The 18,755-nt window shown below is 40.5% G+C and overlaps 1 protein-coding gene across 1 annotated transcript in view; it reads left to right on the top strand.

Moving 5' to 3' along the window:
• Window positions 1-16,406, top strand: part of LOC123251498 (microsomal triglyceride transfer protein) — a 78,447-nt gene extending 62,041 nt beyond the window's left edge. Inside the window, exons 16-18 of the mRNA XM_044680764.1 lie at window positions 6,426-6,550; window positions 13,568-13,738; window positions 16,093-16,406. Coding sequence (XP_044536699.1) covers window positions 6,426-6,550; window positions 13,568-13,738; window positions 16,093-16,264 — 468 coding nt within the window. The 3' untranslated portion in view covers window positions 16,265-16,406. The remainder of the gene's footprint in view (window positions 1-6,425; window positions 6,551-13,567; window positions 13,739-16,092) is intronic.
• Window positions 16,407-18,755: the final 2,349 nt, after the last annotated feature.

The following is an 18,755-nucleotide window of genomic DNA, read 5'->3' on the forward strand; positions in this document are numbered from 1 at the left end:
CAAATGTGGCCTCAGATACTTCCCAGCTGGGTGAACCTGGGCAAGTCACTGTCACTTACCCCCCCCCTCTTCCTCCCCCCCCCCCCGCCCCCCATCTTCTGCCTTAGAACCAATGATGTTTCTAAGATGGAAGGTAGAGGTTTTGTTTTGTTTTGTTTTGTTTTAAGTGACCCAAATGTACTTGGGCATTTCTCATGTTGGACAGTCAATCAGTCTAACACCACAAACCCTTCTTAAGCACCTAATGTATGCCAGGTACTCTGCAGAGTCCTGGGGATAGAAAGAAAGATAAAAAGGGGGCCCTCTCTTGAGGCGCCCACAAACTGAGGCGGGAGACAGCTCGAGAACCACTCAGTCCAAGCAGAGGCCGTACAGGAGAAATAGGAGACAATGGAGAAAGGGTAGCAGCAGCCTGCGTGGAGGTGGAGGGGGCCGTGCTGGAGAAGAGGAGCCTGGAGCGGAGGAGCCCGATCCAATCAAGGAACAAGCCCCTCCAGGTCGGGATCCAGCCTGGAAATAATCCGGAGGAAAGATGAGCGCCCATGCGCGTGCGCAGAAGCAGGCCTTTCCCCGGGGCAGCCGCGTGAGGGGCCAGTGAGAGGCCCGCTGTACCGCAGCGGGGACGGGTCCCTAGGTGCTCCCCCTCCTGGCCTAGGACGATGGCTCCTCACACTAAGTCAGCCCTTTGGCTGGGAGCTTCAGCGTGGTGGGGCCCTTCTCTGGGGCGGGGAGAGCGCCGGCCGGCGTGCCTCACAGGAGCTGGCTTCTGGGGCGGAACTCCCTGCGTTTAGGATGGGTGCTCGAGAGCCGGGACTGTTAGCATCCCCAGGCTGGCCCTTCCAGCTTCTGAGTCACAGAGCCAGAAAGGGAACGGAGTCTTTTGATACTGTGTCTCATTAAGGGAAACACGGGAAGCAAAAACCCGCTCCTGCCCTCGAGTTCCCAGAGTTCTCAGAAAACAGTTGGAAACATTGCCTCCAATATAGCAGTACTTTGATGTTGCCCTTGCAGCATCTTACAGAGCTACCTAGAGGCTAGGTGGCACCCTGTCTAGAGCCCTGGGTTAGTCAGGAAGACCTGAATTCAAAAATCCACTCAGAAATTTACTCCCTTTGGCCCAGGGCAAGCCGTTTCACCTTTGCCAGCTTTAGCTTCCTCATCTGTAAAATGGAGATAATAACAGTACCTGCCTCCCAGGGTTTGTGAAGATCACATGAGATCATGTTATAAAAAACCGTTCAAACCTCCAGGCGCTAGATAAATGCCATATAAATGACTTCGGCAGAGGCAAAAGTCCTCAGATCCATCTCGCAATCAGAAGATGCAGGGGAGTGACTGCACTACAGCACAATACATCACCATCTCGTTCTTCAAGCAAATAGCTCTCTGGCAGCCCCAGTGCAGGGATCCAGGCCAGCACTCTGAGTTCTGTAATAGCCCAGCACTTAGCAAAGTGCCTGGTACCTAGGAGGTACTCGATAAATTCATGTTAACTGGCTATACTTCAAGGATCCATTATGTTTCCTAAAAGCTTCTCAGAAGCCACAATGAAACAAAATTATGTTTCCCGAGAAAGGACACATTAGTTTATAGGGAAAGTGTTGGTATAGCCAGTAAAGTGTTGGACGTTAGTCAGGAAGACCTGGGTTCAAATCCCATCTCTGACACTTATTCATTGTGTGACCCTGGGCAGGACATTTCACCTCTCTGATTCCTGGTTTCTTCATCTGTAAAATGAGGATTATAATTCCCGCTAATACGTACTTCACAAGGCTGTCCTCTGGCTCAAATGGCATAAGCTGGGCTTTATGGTGTTTACATAAAGCTCATTGTCAATATCGTGGTATTAGGAGTCTAGTTGTGAGAAGAGTTTTCTTGAATCTCAAAGTCTTTTCAGTATTCCCTCACTCAGAATTTACTCAGTGGGAGGACCGTGGTACATACATACATTTATCACCAACTAATTGGTCTTCAAATAGTATCTTAGAATACCTAGCCAAAAATAGCTAGAATACCTGGCTTTTCAGCTTGATACATTGATACACTGGTATTAAGCACCTACTGTGTGTGTGCCAGGTGCCATGCCGGAATGGCGCTTCAAAGAGAACAAAGATATAAGCCCTGCCCTCAGAAAGCTTAATAGTGGGATGTGACATGCCAGGGACAAGGGACTCAGGAAAGAAGCTTTGGTCCAGAGTAATTACAGGGGTAATAAGTGGGCTTATGGTTGTGCCCTGTCCATTAGCACTCTTAATGTCAAATTGAATATTGTTCCCTAAGCAAGTGCTAGGAGAGGAGCAGGAGAGGAGAGAGTTCACATCAGGACAGATGGCCAGATGCCCACAGCTGTCTAGCCCCTGGTGTCTTGGTAGATGGGTGGATGGCTAGTATGGAGGAAAGAGAAGGTATATGACCTCAGGAAAATCATTGAACCTGTCTAAGTCTCAGTGTTCTCATCAATGAAATAAAGAGATTTAGGTGGTCTCTGAGGTCCCTTCCATCTCTATATTTGTAATCCAGTAAACATAGTCCAGAATGTGAGACCCTAGACATAAAGCTCTAAGGGAACGATGGGCCCACACTCCAATCTGGTGTGTGAAGGACACCATGAGAAGTGAAGGACAGAAAATGGCCATTATTGAGCCAGAAATGGCATGATTTTGGAGCACTTCTAATTAGAAAAAAGTGACTATGAGAATGATGTGTTATTTGCAATTCTCCTTGGCTATTATTCCAATTCCCACATGTAAATTATAATTCATTAAGACCCAACCATCATGAGAATGTTGATTAATCATAGATATAGAGCAGTGATTTCCAAAATGGGCTCCACCGCCCCCTGGTGGGTGCTGCAGCAATCCAGGGGAATGGTGATGGCCACAGGTGCATTTATCTTTCCTATTAATTGCTATTAAAATTTAAAAAAAATTATTTTCCAGGGGGCTAAGTAGTATTTTTTTCTGGAAAGTGGGCAGTAGGCCAAAAAAGTTTGGGAACCACTGATATAGAGATTGCCATTTTTGCTCTCAAATTGGGTATGGATTGAGGAACTTGGATTTTCATTTAAAGATGTCTTTTAAACTGAAATTAGGTGTAAACTTCAATCATGCTTTCTTAGTTTCCCAGTGATTATGTTCTTTCTCCTTTAAGATTTCCTGCCCCATTTTTGGGAGTTCTGGTATTCTGGCATCTATCTTTTCCTTTAGAGAGTTAAATACTGGGTCTGTGTGTGAAGGGAAGGGGCTATTTTGTTGGGTAGGGGATGAAAAGATAATTGATTTAGACTGAGTAGATCAGTTATATAAAGAATTTGGTCATCTTGCCAGTTTCAGTGAACTTCTTGGTCTTGGATAACTCCAAACTCAGGCTGGTGTTACTCAGCCCCAGGGCTTCTGAAAGTACCCCACATGTCACGTGGGTCCAGCTGCCTCCTTGATCTGCACTTGCAGAAAATATTGAGAATTGAAGGCCAATATCCCATCACAGACCCTGGGCAGAAGGCTTGGGCCTCTCGCCACACTGCCCAGCTCAGACAAGACCAGCATCAGTCTGGAAAATGCCTGTGATCCCAGTTGCACTTTACTGCTGATTTGCCATGCCAAATGTCAAGCAGCAAGCTATAATTACGGCTTTATTTTAAATCACCCTGCCAGCCCTTTCCTAACTTGATTATCAGTTCCTGGAACTTGGACGCCACCTCGACAATTTATTTTTCTTATTGCTGGGTTGGCCACCAGGACACAGGTGGCTACAGCTTATACAGAACATGAGTGAGGATGAAAGACCTTGAAGGCCAGCTGAGTCATCTCTCTATTTCCAGGCTCTGCCCAATACACATTTTGTTTCAAGGGGAGGTAGGCTTTTCTTGGCTGCTGTACTTTTTCTCCTCCTAAGAAACAACCCTTTTCAAATATGCCCTTCTGAGACTCAGCCCATGAAAATTAAATTAGAGGTCTTGGATATTATATAAGGAAGCTATCGTTTACATAAATCAAATGAAAGATGAGTTTGAGTTGAGAGTATGTGCACGTTACTACTGCCAAAGTCACCCCATTGGGGTAAGGCTGTGCATGGTGTCAGTGGCCAGTTCTCCTCCTTCTCAAGTTATTTTATGCTTAATTTGAAAATATTTTCTGTATTCTCATATGTGTATATATTTTCCCCCTGTAGAATCTCCTTGAGTGTAAGAACTATTTCCTTTGTTTTTTGTATCCTTAGCACTGAGTCTGGCTCATCAATGCTTGTTGATTGATTAAATCTTCATAATATATTTTTTATGTTTCTACCTGTAAGGTTTTATTTTTTTAATCTGATAACATACCCCAAATTATGGGCTTGTTTAAAAACTCATTCATTTCTCAAATATTGATTAAGCTTAACTTATGATGAGTACTCTGCTAGTGTTCAGGCATCTGCAAAGTCTGGATAAGGCAGTTAGCCTCTACTTTCTTCTAGCTTCTAGTCTTCATGTATACATATACGTATGTATACATAGATAGTTTTTAATTAACATGTAAAAACCACTCAACATATTTTTAAAATTTTGAGTTCCAGATTCTCTCCTTCCTTCCCTTCTTCATTCCCCTCCACCCTCCTAGAGAAGGCAAGCAATTTAATATAAATTATACATGTGCAATCATGCAGAATATATTTCTATATTAGTCATGTTGAGAAAGAAAACATAGACCAAAAAAAAAAAACCTAAGAAAAATAAAGACAGTAAGAAAAAAATGCTTAAATCTCCATTCATACTCCATCAGTTTTCCTTTCCCTCTGGAGGTAGATAGCACATTTTATCATAAATCCTTTGGAATTGTTCTGGATTGTTGAAATGCTGAAAAGAGCTAACTCATTCACAGTTGATCATTGTACAGTATTGCTGTTACCATGTACAGTGTTCTCCTAATTCTGTTTACTTTGCAGAAGTTCATATAAGTCTTTCCAGGTTTTTCTTGAAAGCATCCTGCTTGTCATTTTGTATTACATAGTAATATTTCTTCACAATCATATGCCACAACTTATTCAGCCATTTCCAAATTGATGGGCATCTCCTCAGTTTCCAATTCGTTGCCACAACAGAATGAGCTGCTCTAAATATTTTTGTCCATTTAGGTCCTTTCCCTTACTTTTTTTAAAATCTCCTTTGGTTATAGACCTAATAATGGTGTTCCTGGATCAAAGGGAATGCATGGTTTTGCAGCCCTGTAAACATAGTTCCAAATGGCTCTCCAGGTTGGATCAGTTCACAATTCCACCAACAATGTGATGGTGTCCCAATTTTCCCATATTAACCTCCAACATTTGTCATTTTTCCTTTTCTGTCATATTAGCCAATCTGATAGGTATGAGGCAGTGCCTCCGAGTTGTTTTAATTTTCATTTCTCTAATAATAGTGATTTAGAGTATCTTTTCTTATGACTATAGATAGCTTTGATTTCTTCTGAAAACTACCTCTTTGTGTCCTTTAACCATTTATCAATTGGGGAATGACTTATTGTCTTATAAATTTGACTTTGTTTTTAAAATATTTGAGAATGAGGCCTTTATCAGAGAAACTTGATGTAAAATTTCCCCCAGTTTTATGCTTTCCTTCTAGCCTTGGCTGTATTGGTTTTGTTTGTGCAAAACCTTTTTAACTTAATGTAATCAACATTATCCATTTTGCTTCCCATAATACCCCCTATCACTTATTTGGTCATAAATTCTTCCCTTCTACATAGAACTGACAGGTAAGATATTCCATGATCCCCTAATTAACTTATGATATCACTCTTTATGTCTAAATCATGTACCCATTTTTACCTTATATTGGTATACAGTGTGAGATGTTGGTCTATACTTACTTTCTTCCAAACTGCTTTTCCAGTTTTCTTAGCAGTTTTTGTCAAGTAATGAGTTCTTATCCCAAGAGCTTGGATTTTTGCATTTATGAAATACCAGATTAACCATGATCATGTACTACTATGTATTGTATACCTAATTTATTCTATTAATTTTCTATTTCTTAGGCAGTACCAGATTTCCTTGATGAGTACCACTTTCTAGCTTATCATCCTAATAACAATTGTGGAAAATAATGCAATAAAATGGGAATAGATCATGATTAGGCTTAGGTTCCTGGGCTCTCAAATAAAGAAACTATTACAGCTCTTAAAATAAATGTCACCTGTATTTTAAACATTATTTTCATCCCTTTTTTAGAGGAAGAATATGACTATTTTTTCAGGAAACGTATTTTAACTTAAATGGCATCCCAATGGAAGCTTAACATTCTGCCATGTTCTGAAAATTGACTCTAAGTATTTCCAACAGCAACTTTCCATTCTGACTAGGCAGTAGAGGGAAGAGGAGGGGGAGAACTAATGGGAATGTGCCTTTGGAAAGGACCTGTATTAACTAACATGTGGCCTCTTCTCTGCTTCTAGGTGATTCAGTTGCAGTCTGGGCTGAAAGCCAATGTGGAGTTCCAGGGAGGTCTGGCTATTGATATTTCAGGTGCAATGGAGTTCAGTCTGTGGTACCGTGAGTCTAAAACCCGAGTGAAAAATCGGTGAGCATGCTAACATATACAGGATTCAGAAAACTGGAAATGAAATAGCACAGTCACCTAGTAATATTTTCTCAGCATTTGAAGTACACATGGCTATGCCATTTTATATGTGTGATATAGTTGATCAGTAGTTTTTTTACAAGTTAAAGAAAAATTAAATACATTTTAAAGAAATAAGATCTCCTACCTCCTAACTGCCCCTTAGTCTCCTTTCCTGGATCTTCATCTAAGTCACACTCATTAATTGTAGGTATCCCTTAAAACTCTGTCCTAGCCTCTCTTTTTCCCCCCTCTCGTATTTTTCCCCATTTCATTTGTTGGTTTTATCAATTCCCATAGATTTAATTATCATCTCTAAACTGATGATACTCAGATCTACTTATCTAACTCCACCTCGCTCCCAAATTCTAGACTCCTCTCCCAGTGAGTGCTAGACAAGCCCAAAACTAAACTCATTATTCTTCTTTCCAATCCTTCTCCTCTACATAATTTCCCTGTTACTGTGAAGAGTACCATCATCTTTGCCATGAAAACATCGAATCTAGGTGCCCTCCTTTGTGATATCTGTCATATGCCCACCTTCTCTCCTCTACTACTGCCATCACCCTTGTGAAGACCTTCATCATTTCCTCCATGGACTGTTGCTGTAGCCTTTAAGGTGGTCTCCCTACCTCAAATCTATCCCCATTAAAGTCTATTCTCCATTCAGCTGTCAAATTGATCTTCCTAAAAAACAGATCTAGCTATGCCAACCCCACTCCTCCTTTCAGTACATTTCAGTGTCTTCTTATCATTTCTAGGATCAATCTGAACATTTTCTGTTTGTTTTTGTTTTTGTTTTTCATTTAAAGCCATTTGCATCCCCTTCCTGCCTTTTCAGGCTTCTCACACCTTATCCTATCTCCCCCATAGGCTATAATCTAATAATACTGGCATCCTTGCTCTTCTTTGCACTAAATATTCTGTATCTCTTGCCTCCATGTATTTCATTTTTCTTTTATTTTTTAAATTTACATTTTCCCCAATAACATGTAAAAATAGTTTCCAACATTTAAAAAATTTTTTTTTATATTTTTAAACCCTTAACTTCTGTGCATTAGTTCCTTGGTAGAAGAGTGGTAAGGGTAGGCAATGGGGGTCAAGTGACTTGCCCAAGGTCACACAGCTGGGAAGTGTCTGAGGCCAGATTTGAACCTAGGACCTCCTGTCTCTAGGCCTGGCTCTCAATCCACTGAGCTACCCAGCTGCCCCCTAAAAAATTTTTTTTTTGAATCTCAAATTCTCTCCTTCCCTCTCCCACCCACCCACTGAAAAGGTAAGCAATATGATATAATTTTCATGTGCAATCACATTAAACATTTTCCTATATTAATCCTTTTGTAGAAGGAAAGTCAAACAAAAAAATTAAGAAAGCAAGTAAAAAATGTTTCCTTTGGTTCTTTGGAAGCAGGTGGTATTTTTTTATCACAAGTCCTTTAGTCTTTTAGTTTTAGATCATTGTATTTCTGAGAATAGTCAAGTTGTTCATCATACAGTTGTTCATCATAGGTATTCCTATTGTGTACAATGTTCTCCTGGTTCTGTTTACTTCACTCTGCTTCAGTTTGTGTAAGTCTTTCCAGATTTTTCTGAGCTCTTTCCTGTTCATCATTTCTTACAGAACAATAGTATTCTATTACAATTATATACTATAATATATACTCATCTACTCCCCATTTGATAGGCATCCTCTCATTTTCCAGTCCTTTGCCCCAACAAAAACAGCTGCTTTAAAATAGTTTTGTGTGTATTCTCTTTTAAAAAATAAACTTATTTTTTATATATTTTAAATATTTCCTTTTTAAAATTTCAATCCCAAATTTTCTAACTCTAATTCAAACACACCAAAAAGGCAAGCAAATTATATCAATTGTACATGTGAAAACATGCAAAATATATTTCAAAAAAAGCAAAAACAAAAAAAGTGAGAAATTATACTTCAATTCACACTCAGACTTCATCAGTTCTCCCTCATTTTTTCATCATTAGACTTTTGGAATTGACTTAGATCAGTGATGGGCAAATTACGGCCTGGGGCCAGATGCAGCCCCCTGAAATGTTCTATCTGGCCTAGACATTATTCCTAATCTGACAAATACAATGAGTAGGATACAATACAATGAAACTTCAAAAGAGTTGCCTTAGAAAAGACTGACAGATGGACATTTCCTTTCCTCTTTAAAATGTTTGTCCATCACTGACTTAGATCATTGTAATGCTTAGTAGCCAAGTCTTTTACAGTTGATCATCCTTACAACATTTACTGTTACTATACACAATGATCTCCCAGTTTTTTTCACTTCACTTTGTATAAATTGATTTTGGTCTTGCCATGCTTTTCTTTTTTTCTTTTTTTTTTTTTTACACCCTTACCTTCCTTCTTGGAGTCAATACTGTGTATTGGCTCCAAGGCAGAATAATGGTAAGGGCTAGGCAATGGGGGTCAAGTGACTTGCCCAGAGTCACACAGATGGAAGTGTCTGAGGACAGATTTGAACCTAGGACCTCCCGTCTCTAGGCCTGGCTCTCAATCCACTGAGCTACCCAGCTGCCCCCTTGCCATGCTTTTCTGAAACCACCTCCCTCATCATTTCTTCTAGCAAAATAATACTCCATCACAATCATATGCCACATTTTGTTCAGCCATTTCCCAACTGATAAGCATCCCCTTCAATTTCCATTTCTTTGCCACCACAAAAATTACTGCTCTAAATATTTTTGTTCATATCTTCCTTTTCCCTTTTCATTTGATCTCTTTGGGGTACCAATCTAGTAATGGTATTATGGGATCAAAGGGTATGCTTATTATTATTTACCCTCAGGGCAGTTTTTCTTCATAATTTCTCAAAATATGATTGTGTGGGCTCTTTTTTTGATCATTGATTATGGCTTTTAGATAGTGCAATAATTCTTAAATTATGACTCCTGGATCTGTTTTTCAGGTCAGTTGTTTTTCTGATGAGAAACTTCACATTTTCTTATATTTTTTTCGTTCTTTTGCCTTTGTTTTATTATTTCTTAATGTATCATAAAGTCATTAGCTTCCACTGACTCAATTCTAATTTTTAAGAAATTATTTTCTTCAATGAATTTTTATACTTTCTTTTCCATTTGGTCTATTCTGCTTTTAAAAAAGTTTCTTCAGTAAATTTTTGCAACTCTTTTATCATTAGGATATTTTTGTTTTTTAAGGTATTATTTTCTTCAGGATTTTTTGAATAACTTTTATGAAGTTGTTAATTCTCTTTCACAATTTCCTTGTATCACTCTCATTTCCTTTCCCAATTTTCCCTTTATCATCATATCTCCTTAACTCTTCTAGGAATTCTTGTTGGGCTTGGGTCCAATTAGCATATTTCTTTGAGGCTTTGGTAGCTATTTTTATATTGAGTCCTCCTCTGAGTTTATTCCTTGTTCTTCCCTGCCACTGTAATAGATCTTGGTGGTTAAGTTTTTTTGTTGTTGTTTGCTCATTCTCCAGTTTATTTCTTACCTTTGAACTTTATGTTCAAATTGGGTTCTGCTCACTATAGGTGGGGGAGCCCTGTCTCAAGCTCCAGATTTTTTTCTGTTGCTATTTTCAGGGCTAGTTCTGGGGGTCTGCAAGTGTTCAATGCTTCCAAGGGGGTATGATCCAGGGAGAGATGTGGTGACTGCCCTTCTGGTCTGCCCTCGTTCTGCTCCCCTGCAGTCACAAGAGCTAGTCCATCTCTTCCCTGGACCTGCAACTCAGAACTGCTGACAGGCAAGAGAATTGCCAGTCAGAGCCAGCTGCATCCAGTGCCAGCAAGGGGCCCTGTAATCTCTTTCTGTCCAGTTGTATGACCTCCTTACTTACTGTCTGTGGGCTGAGAGTTCCCAAAGCTGCAACTGCCACTGCTCGCATAGCCACTGACAATTCTCACTTGCTGGGACTGCCCTTTTCAGGGAGAAGATGGTATTTTTCTCAGGAGCTGCAGTTCAGGCCAGTTTGGTCTGACCACCAAGATATAGAATGGAGGATAATATAGAATAGAAAGAGATTTTTTTTAGTCTCCCTTAGAAACTTATCCCAATTTTTAACAACTCGCTTCCAGGAAATTCCCCTACCTGGCTAAACATGTCATTCATATTACATATTCATATTATATAGTCAGATTATATATCACCCATTCTTCTTTCACTGTCCTTATTAGAAATAGGTAATATTTGATTTCTTTTCTTGCTACATATTTTCATGGTTTTAAAGATGATTTTGGCTTCTATCAACCTTCTCTTTTCCAGGCAAAATGATTACCTTTGGTTTGGGTAGAAAGGTAGATTCATTTGATGGATTCCAATGAGAGATTTCAATTCTGCATATTAAAAAATATGTATATGTATATATACATATATATGAGATCATTGGTGTGATTATTCCCATATTAGTTATTGGAACAGAAGAACCATAGTTAGAATGGACCCTAGAAGTCATCTAATCTAACTCATACCTAAACTATCAATTCTATATACAAAATTCCCAATGAGTAAATTTTACCAAGAATAAATAAGGAGCTCACTGATTTTTTTTTATTTCCTATGACTTTTAAGCATATGGATAGCATGAGATGGATAGGGGTAGAAGGATCTAACATTATGTCTCTTTTAGACTGGGCCTAGGAATTGACAACTATCCCAAAGCAGAATATTATTCCTATATTTAAAAAAAAAAGACTGTCATTGAGGTTGCCAAAAGAGGTCACTAGACCTCTAGCTTTCTCCAAAAATGACTAGAAATGAGAAATTTAAAAGGAGCTGGCCACCAGAGGGCCTAACAGTTGAATCAAGACATTTACTAAAGATACATCCCCCTTTTTGGAAATACTTTTTATGCAGGGGTTTTTAAAACACTTTGCTTTGAAAGTAACCACTAAAATATAATTTTAAAAACAACAATATTTTACTTCATCAGTCAGAATTTACTAGGCTTATACATTTTCTTTAAACCAGTCTATTTTGCCCCTACTTCAAGAATTAGTGAAATGACATTTTATATTTATTCAAATATCAATTATTACTCAACCTTAAAAAAAGTATATCCAGGTGACAATTTTATATTGACTAACTGCACATTTACTAGAGAAAATACTGGCTGAAAAAAGCTTACCTTCCCATGACCTTGGTTTAAGCGTAGCTTTGCTGAAAGGCAAAAGGCCAAAATGGCTAAGTGGGCTCCCACTGATAGGGTAGCGCAAAAAGAAGGTTCTTCCCACAACAGCCTGTCCCATAAGAGTATGAGCTAACCTCAGGGCAAGCCCCCATCAGGGAAGCATATGTTCTAGGAGGCACTGAGGAACTTGTCCATTTGCACCACAAGATGAAGCTCGGTTACCAAGGGAACCACTGTGATACCATTCCTACACAAGTGTTGTTTGTCATTTTCATGAGTTCAGTAAATGCACCCCCTACTACATCAGAATTTTCCTTCAAATCAGTAATCACTCCACAAGCATACATTAAATACCTATTATGGGAGAGCACTGGGGGCAAAAATGAGGTAAAATAAAAACAACCTCTGCCCTCGTGCAGTTTATATTCTATTAGATAACCTGGTTTAAAAGTCATGTCTCTGAACCATCCTGGCTGGGTGACCCTAGGTAAGTCCCATAATCTCTCAATGCTTCAAGCAACTCCATAACACTAAGATGCTAAAACTACTGATCTTGATTAGCAGGAGCTTCCTTACTGGGAATTCCTTCCCTAAACCTATAAAATCACCTCATCAATAAGCATTTACTAAAAGCACCATTGTGTGATAAGGGCTAGAATACAAATACAAAGAATGTCATAAACCTCCCATGAAAGGGCCTTTCTGTTGAAATCACAGGTCTGGTCAATAATAATTCTTGAGTCTATGGTAAGAATGAGCTCACACATACTCTGAGTTTTTCAAACCCAGCAGTTAGTTCCCTCTCCCTGAGAGTTCTCAAAACTGAAACTTGAACCATTTTTTTTAAACATTTATTAATATTCATTTTTAACATGGTTACATGATTCATGCTCCTCCTTTCCCCTTCAACCCCCCCCCGTGCCCCCCCTACCCATGCGCATTTCCACTAGTTTTGTCATGTGTCCTTGATCAAGACCAATTTCCAAATTGTTGGTAGTTGCATTGGTTGAACCATTTTTTAATATTTATAATTGAGATCTTGTCAGGGGCAAAAGGAGAGAAGTTCCTTTACTTTATTTATTTATTTATTTTTAAAGCCCCTTTTAAAAATTTTCAATGAGCCTCTGGTTGTGGTCACCATGGCCCACTTTTTTAAAAAATTTTTTAAACATTTATTAATATTCCTTTTTAACATGGTTACATGATTCATGCTCTTACTTTCCCCTTCACCCCCCGCACTCCCCCCACCCTTGGCCGACGCACATTTCCACTGGTTTTATCATGTGTCATTGATCAAGACCTATTTCCAAATTGTTGATAGTTGCATTGATGTGGTAGTTTCAAGTCTACATCCCCAATCATGTCCGCCTCAACCCATGCGTTCAGTTGATTTTCTTCTGTGTTTCCTCTCCTGCAGTTCTTTACATAAATCCCTCAGAACTGTCCTGGGTCATTGCATTGCTGCTGGTACAGAAGTCCATTACATTCAATTTTACCACAGTGTATCCGTCTCTGTGTACAATGTTCTTCTACCATGGCCCACTTTTGTCACTACCCTTTCAGTTTAACTCCTTTCTTCTGGTTATCGAATCTGAATTCATCCGACTCAGAAATTAATACGTGCTTGTGGGGAAATATTGAAGGCAAAATGAGAAAAGAGGTGGCAGAGGATAAGATGGATAGACAGTATCATGGAAGCAACAAACATAGCTTGGACAGACTGTGGGAGGCAGTGGAAAATGGAAGGGCCCCGGGGCGCTACGATCCACGGGCCACGAAGACTCAGAAATGACTGAACAAAAACAACAACTGGCTTTGCTAAATGTTAACTGTTTGATCTCCACCTGTAGGGTGGCCGTAGTAGTGACCAGCGACATCACGGTGGATTCCTCTTTTGTGAAGGCCGGCCTACAATCCAGTTTTGAGACAGAAGCAGGACTAGAGTTTATATCCACAGTGCAGTTTTCGCAGTATCCTTTCTTGGTCTGCATGCAAATGGACAAAGATGAGGCACCTTTCAGGTAAGAAGCAAGGGAGGTTTTCTTTGCTTTGGGTCCAGATCTATGAATTCACCCATGGAGGAGACATTGTGCAAAGAAACTCCTTCGACAGTGGAGTTCTCATCAGTACCTGCTGAGTTGTCTAGAGCAAGGGGAGGCCAAGGGATTTGCCCGCGCAGCCAGGACGGTGGTCAGAACGGGGACTTGACTTGGGGTCTTTCTGAGTGAGAGGCCAGCTCTCTATTCAGAATGTCACACTGACATTTACACAGGAATTTCATTTGGTTTTGGAACAAAGGGTCAAGTAGGGTCTACCCAAAGCATCACACAGCTCCTCTGAGGAACATGCCCAGCCTTGGAGGAGAAGGCAGATGCTTAATACTGAAGGGGTGTCTATAGACTTTGACTGATTCTAGCCAAATAGAGCTCCCAAAGATCTCATGCAGGAGATCAAGATCAGATTGGCCATCATCAAAAAATGGAATCGTTCATTCTTTTCTTTCATGTGCCTCATAGCTGGGACATGTGCCTTTGGATTATACTTTGGATCAGGTTATGAGGTTTGGCCAGGGGTGGAAGGGATAAAAAAGGGGATAATTTTGACAATGCTCCTGGTTTTCAAGGAAAAAACCCTGGGTAACTTTTTCAGTACTCTAAACCAAACTGTACACATGGCCAATTGGAAAATGTTTAACAAAAATAATAATTATAACATAATAATGATATAATACTATAACAAAAATAATAATAAAATAAAAATAAGATAGAACATAGGTAATGTTAATATGTGGTTTTCTAAGTCAATTTTTGGCCCTAGGGAAAGCTCACTTAGTGGCCCTCCCCTATTTCTATGTGAGTTGGACACCTCTGCTCTAGACACTGCTCCAAGACTGACCTGCCCAGGAAGCTTCCCCAGCCAGGGCAGGGGAATCTCCCTTTATCAGTGGAATCAGAAGTCCAACCCTTCTTGTTCTAGTGTTCTAGAAGCAGAGCTCTTTATTTAAAAAAAAATTTTTTTAAACCCTTACCTTCCATCCACCTTACCTTGAAACCCTTACCTACAATCCATCTATTGATCCCACAGAATCAATACTGTGTGTTGGTTCCAAGGCAGAAGAGTGGTAAGGTCTAGGCAATGGGGATTAAGTGACCTGTCCAGGGTCACACAGCAAGGAAATATCTGAGACCAGATTTGAACCCAGGACCTCCTGTCTCTAGGCCTGGCTCTCTGACTGCCCCCAAACAGGGCTGTTTAAATTGGTGTGGCCTATAGGCTCCTTCCTTCACTTCTGCTCTCTCATCTAAACCTGGGTTATTCCCTTTCTTTTGGATCAGGCCCCCCAGTAAGGAAGCTCCCCCAGATAAGGCAGAATGAGCACCTGGGGGAATGTCAGTTTGTAGTCTTAGAGAAGTGCTTGGGGGCTCTGAGAAGTTAGACATCCCAACAAGTGAGGCTCTGAGAGCTAGAGCTAGAAGAAACCCAAGAGGCAGGTCATCTAGTCCAATCCCTGATGGGGAAACAGAAGCGTGGTCCAGGGACAGTCACATAGCCAGGATATGTCACAAGTGAGACCCCAGCCCACAGTTCCTAGCCATCAGCCCAGGAAGCCTTTCTGTAACGGCTCTTAAGTGTTGTTTGCAATAACTCTTGAGTCTAAAATAAGAGAGTCCATTTCATTCTTATTCTAAACTCTAAGCCAAGTCTTTTATGTCTAACTTGGACATTATTCAGTAGCCATTCTAGAGATTCTCCTTACTCAATCTTTCTAGATAGGAGAATGGACTATGTAAATATCAAGATATTTTTTTCTATATTGGCTAAATTTAATTTTTCCAGGTTAAAAAAAGACATTATAGATGAAACATTGAGCCACTGGGCACTTCATTTGGCCTGAATTTCTTGAAGAATGTTAAAAAAAAAAGTAGCTAAATGGTAGTGGCCAACCCAAGCTGGTGCTGGCTCCTAATATTGCCCCAGGGTTTCCAAGAACAAAATTCCTGGGTGTGCTCAGAACGGCATTCTTGAGGGGCTGGCCAGCATGAATGCCCAGCTCAAGGGAAGGGCTTGAAAAATAAAGGCAGGGAAACGAGAGAGATCTCACAACTCTGAGGCAGCCCAGCACTAGCAGAATGTGAGAGAACAATGAGAGAAAGAGAGGACAAGAAAGAGAGAGAACTAGGCGGGAGAGAGAGAGAGAGAGAGAGAGAGAGAGAGAGAGAGAGAGAGAGAGATTGATTCCACTTCCAGTCCCTTTGGAGTACGTGTCCAGTCTGAGCTCTCTGACCTCAATTCAGATGGGATGGGATGGAGAGTGAGAAGAGCCATGTAGATGGTCCATTGGCAAGAGGATGTAACTTTCACGTGAATTTTGCAGGCAATACGTGACTAAGTATGAAAGACTTGCGACGGGCAGAGGCTATGTCTCCCGAAAAGGAAAAGAAAAGCTGTTTCCTGGATCAGAATTCCCTCTTCATCAAGAGAACTCTGACATGTGCAAGGTGGTTTTTGCCCCACAGGCTGAGAACTCCTCAGATGGCTGGTTTTGAACCCAACGCCTGATAGATTTCACTTGAATCTAGTCCATTCAGGAAACACGGTGTGGCATGGCCTGATACCTGCTCCCTGAGAGCACAGTGTTTACATATTTACGTGTATTTAAGAATTTTGTAAAAAGTTACGAGAGAAAAATAATTGAGTCTGTCAATGTCGGTATACTCTCAATGTTGTTTTGGGACAAACAACCACAAAAAGGGTGATGCTTTCCATGTTGTTCCTGGTTTTCTAGAACACTTCTTAACATTCATTTGCTCTTGGCCTGATGCAAGAAGAGCTTTGCTACAAGCAGATATGCTATGTGTAAATTGCAAATTTGTAAAACAAAACAAAACAAAACAAAAACAAAACCAACAAGGAGTCAGTTTTCCCAGCAATTTTCACTTAAGATATCACAAAACCTTTTCTCAACAACATGTTAAATTCGCATTGCTTTTTACCAACTAAATTGTCTAATCAGGAAGAAACAGGCTACTGTTTTTTAAAAGCCTTTTGATGACCCATCTCCCTAATTAATATTTATCTGTTTCGTAGTTGTTGTTGTTTTTTAGAATTATATGGGTAGTAGACACACAGAGCTAAATGATGAATGCTTATCTCTCTGTTGAGCATGGTCAACATTTCTCAAAGGAGCCTCTTTGGCCATCCTCCTTCAGCCCTCCATAACACACTGGGGTTTAGAGTGTAGGAACCAGAAAAGTCAGTTTTGAAAACCCTATCAGATTTAACTTACATCGTATCAGTCTCTTTGAGCCTTCAATGTGTACCCCGTCCTCTTAAAGGAAATACTTTTACATCAGCCCTTTTGACTTCATTGCTTCACGTGGTTTAGTTCCCAATATCCCTTGCATCTGTCCCCTTCTTTCCACCGCACTGACTCAGACCCTCATCACCACTCACTTGGACTGTTCCAACAGCCTCCTAACTGGACTCCCAGCTTCTGTTCTTTGCAACCTCCAATTCATCCTCTACTGTACTGTCATCGTAATTATGAAGGCACAAGCCTGACTGTGATCCTGGAAATCTATTCCACCCCTGCCCCGCCATCTGTAATGGCTCCCTACTCTCTCTAGGTTAAAATTCAGATAATTCAGTTTGGCATTTTTGCAACCAGCTCTGTTTTAACTTTCCAAACGTCCCATATTTCTCCCCTTCACATGCTATTTTCTAGCAGAATGGCTTATTATTTTCTCAACTTGGCATCGCATCCTGCACTCTCCCCATGCCTGGAATGCACTCCCTCCTGGCTTTTGCCTCATCTTGCTAAGGACTCTTAGCTTCTTTTCAAGCTCTCTTTATGTGCCACCTCTGAGAGGAAGCATCTCCCGATCTCCCTCCTTCCTCATTTTACCTTGCATTTATTTCTGTGTTTACCGTCTTTGGCCTCTGGGAGAATGTAAGTTCTTTGAAAGCAGGGACTATCTCTCATTTCAGTCTTTAGATCCCCAGTGCCTAGCAGAGTGTCTTACATATACTAGATGCTTATTGAATTTTGGATTCAATTAAATTGACAGCATGGACCAGTTTGCCACCACAAGGTGCAGACTTACAAAAATGGTGAGAGAATTCACTTTAATATGCATATCTGAACTACAGACATAACCAACTCAGGAAACTGGATTTCTGGAAAATGAGACCAAAAAAGAATTATCTGTGTAAGATTAAAAAGAAAACCTTATTTGTTGGCTTTGTGTTTGTTTGCTTGTCTGTCTGTTTATCAGCTGTCCATGCACACATATTCATGTAGAGCCCCAACACCAGCAACACTGGGAATTTTAAAAATGGTAACAGGAAGCATTCCTGGCCACCAGTGGAATTCTGGGTATGTTAGTGGACCTGAGTTTCTGGGAACAAATAAGCTGCTCTTACTCATCAGGAAGGCTCACTCTCACCCTGGAGGATAAATTCTGCAGAGATGCCCAGCTCTCCATAATTCTCAGAAAGGAAGTGACCACCTGTCCCCTAACCCTCCCCCTCCTCAAGTAGCCAAGCCAGTTTTTCAGTCTAAAGCATGTAGATCTCATGCATTTACCCATTCAGAATGACTCCTTGAGCTGGAAAACCTGACTTCTTGGAACCTGCTTGATTTTGATGAGTCTTATCCATCTTGTTCAATCTTGGGATAATGGAACCATCTTCCCACAGGAACAGACATTAACTATATAGAGTGTTTCATAGACTACTCAGTTTAGAGCCTTTAAAGGTTGGCCACTCAGTTTTACAGATGAGGAAACTGAGTTTCAGAGAAGTAATTGGTCTGAGGTCACAAAGGACCAGGATTCAAATGTGGGTCTTCTGTCCAGGGACCCTTCCCAAAGGAATGATAAGAATGGGAAATGGCTATGTGGTTTAAGGACCAGACCTTAAAGATGAGAGGTCCCAAGTTCAAATTTGACCTCCGACACTTCCTAGCTGTGTGACCCCTAGACAAGTCACTTAACCTCCATTGCCTAGCCTTTACTGCTTTTCTGCTTTGGAATCAAA

The sequence above is a fragment of the Gracilinanus agilis genome, chromosome 6 (assembly GCF_016433145.1).
Source record: "Gracilinanus agilis isolate LMUSP501 chromosome 6, AgileGrace, whole genome shotgun sequence".
NCBI classification, from domain to species: domain Eukaryota; kingdom Metazoa; phylum Chordata; class Mammalia; order Didelphimorphia; family Didelphidae; genus Gracilinanus; species Gracilinanus agilis.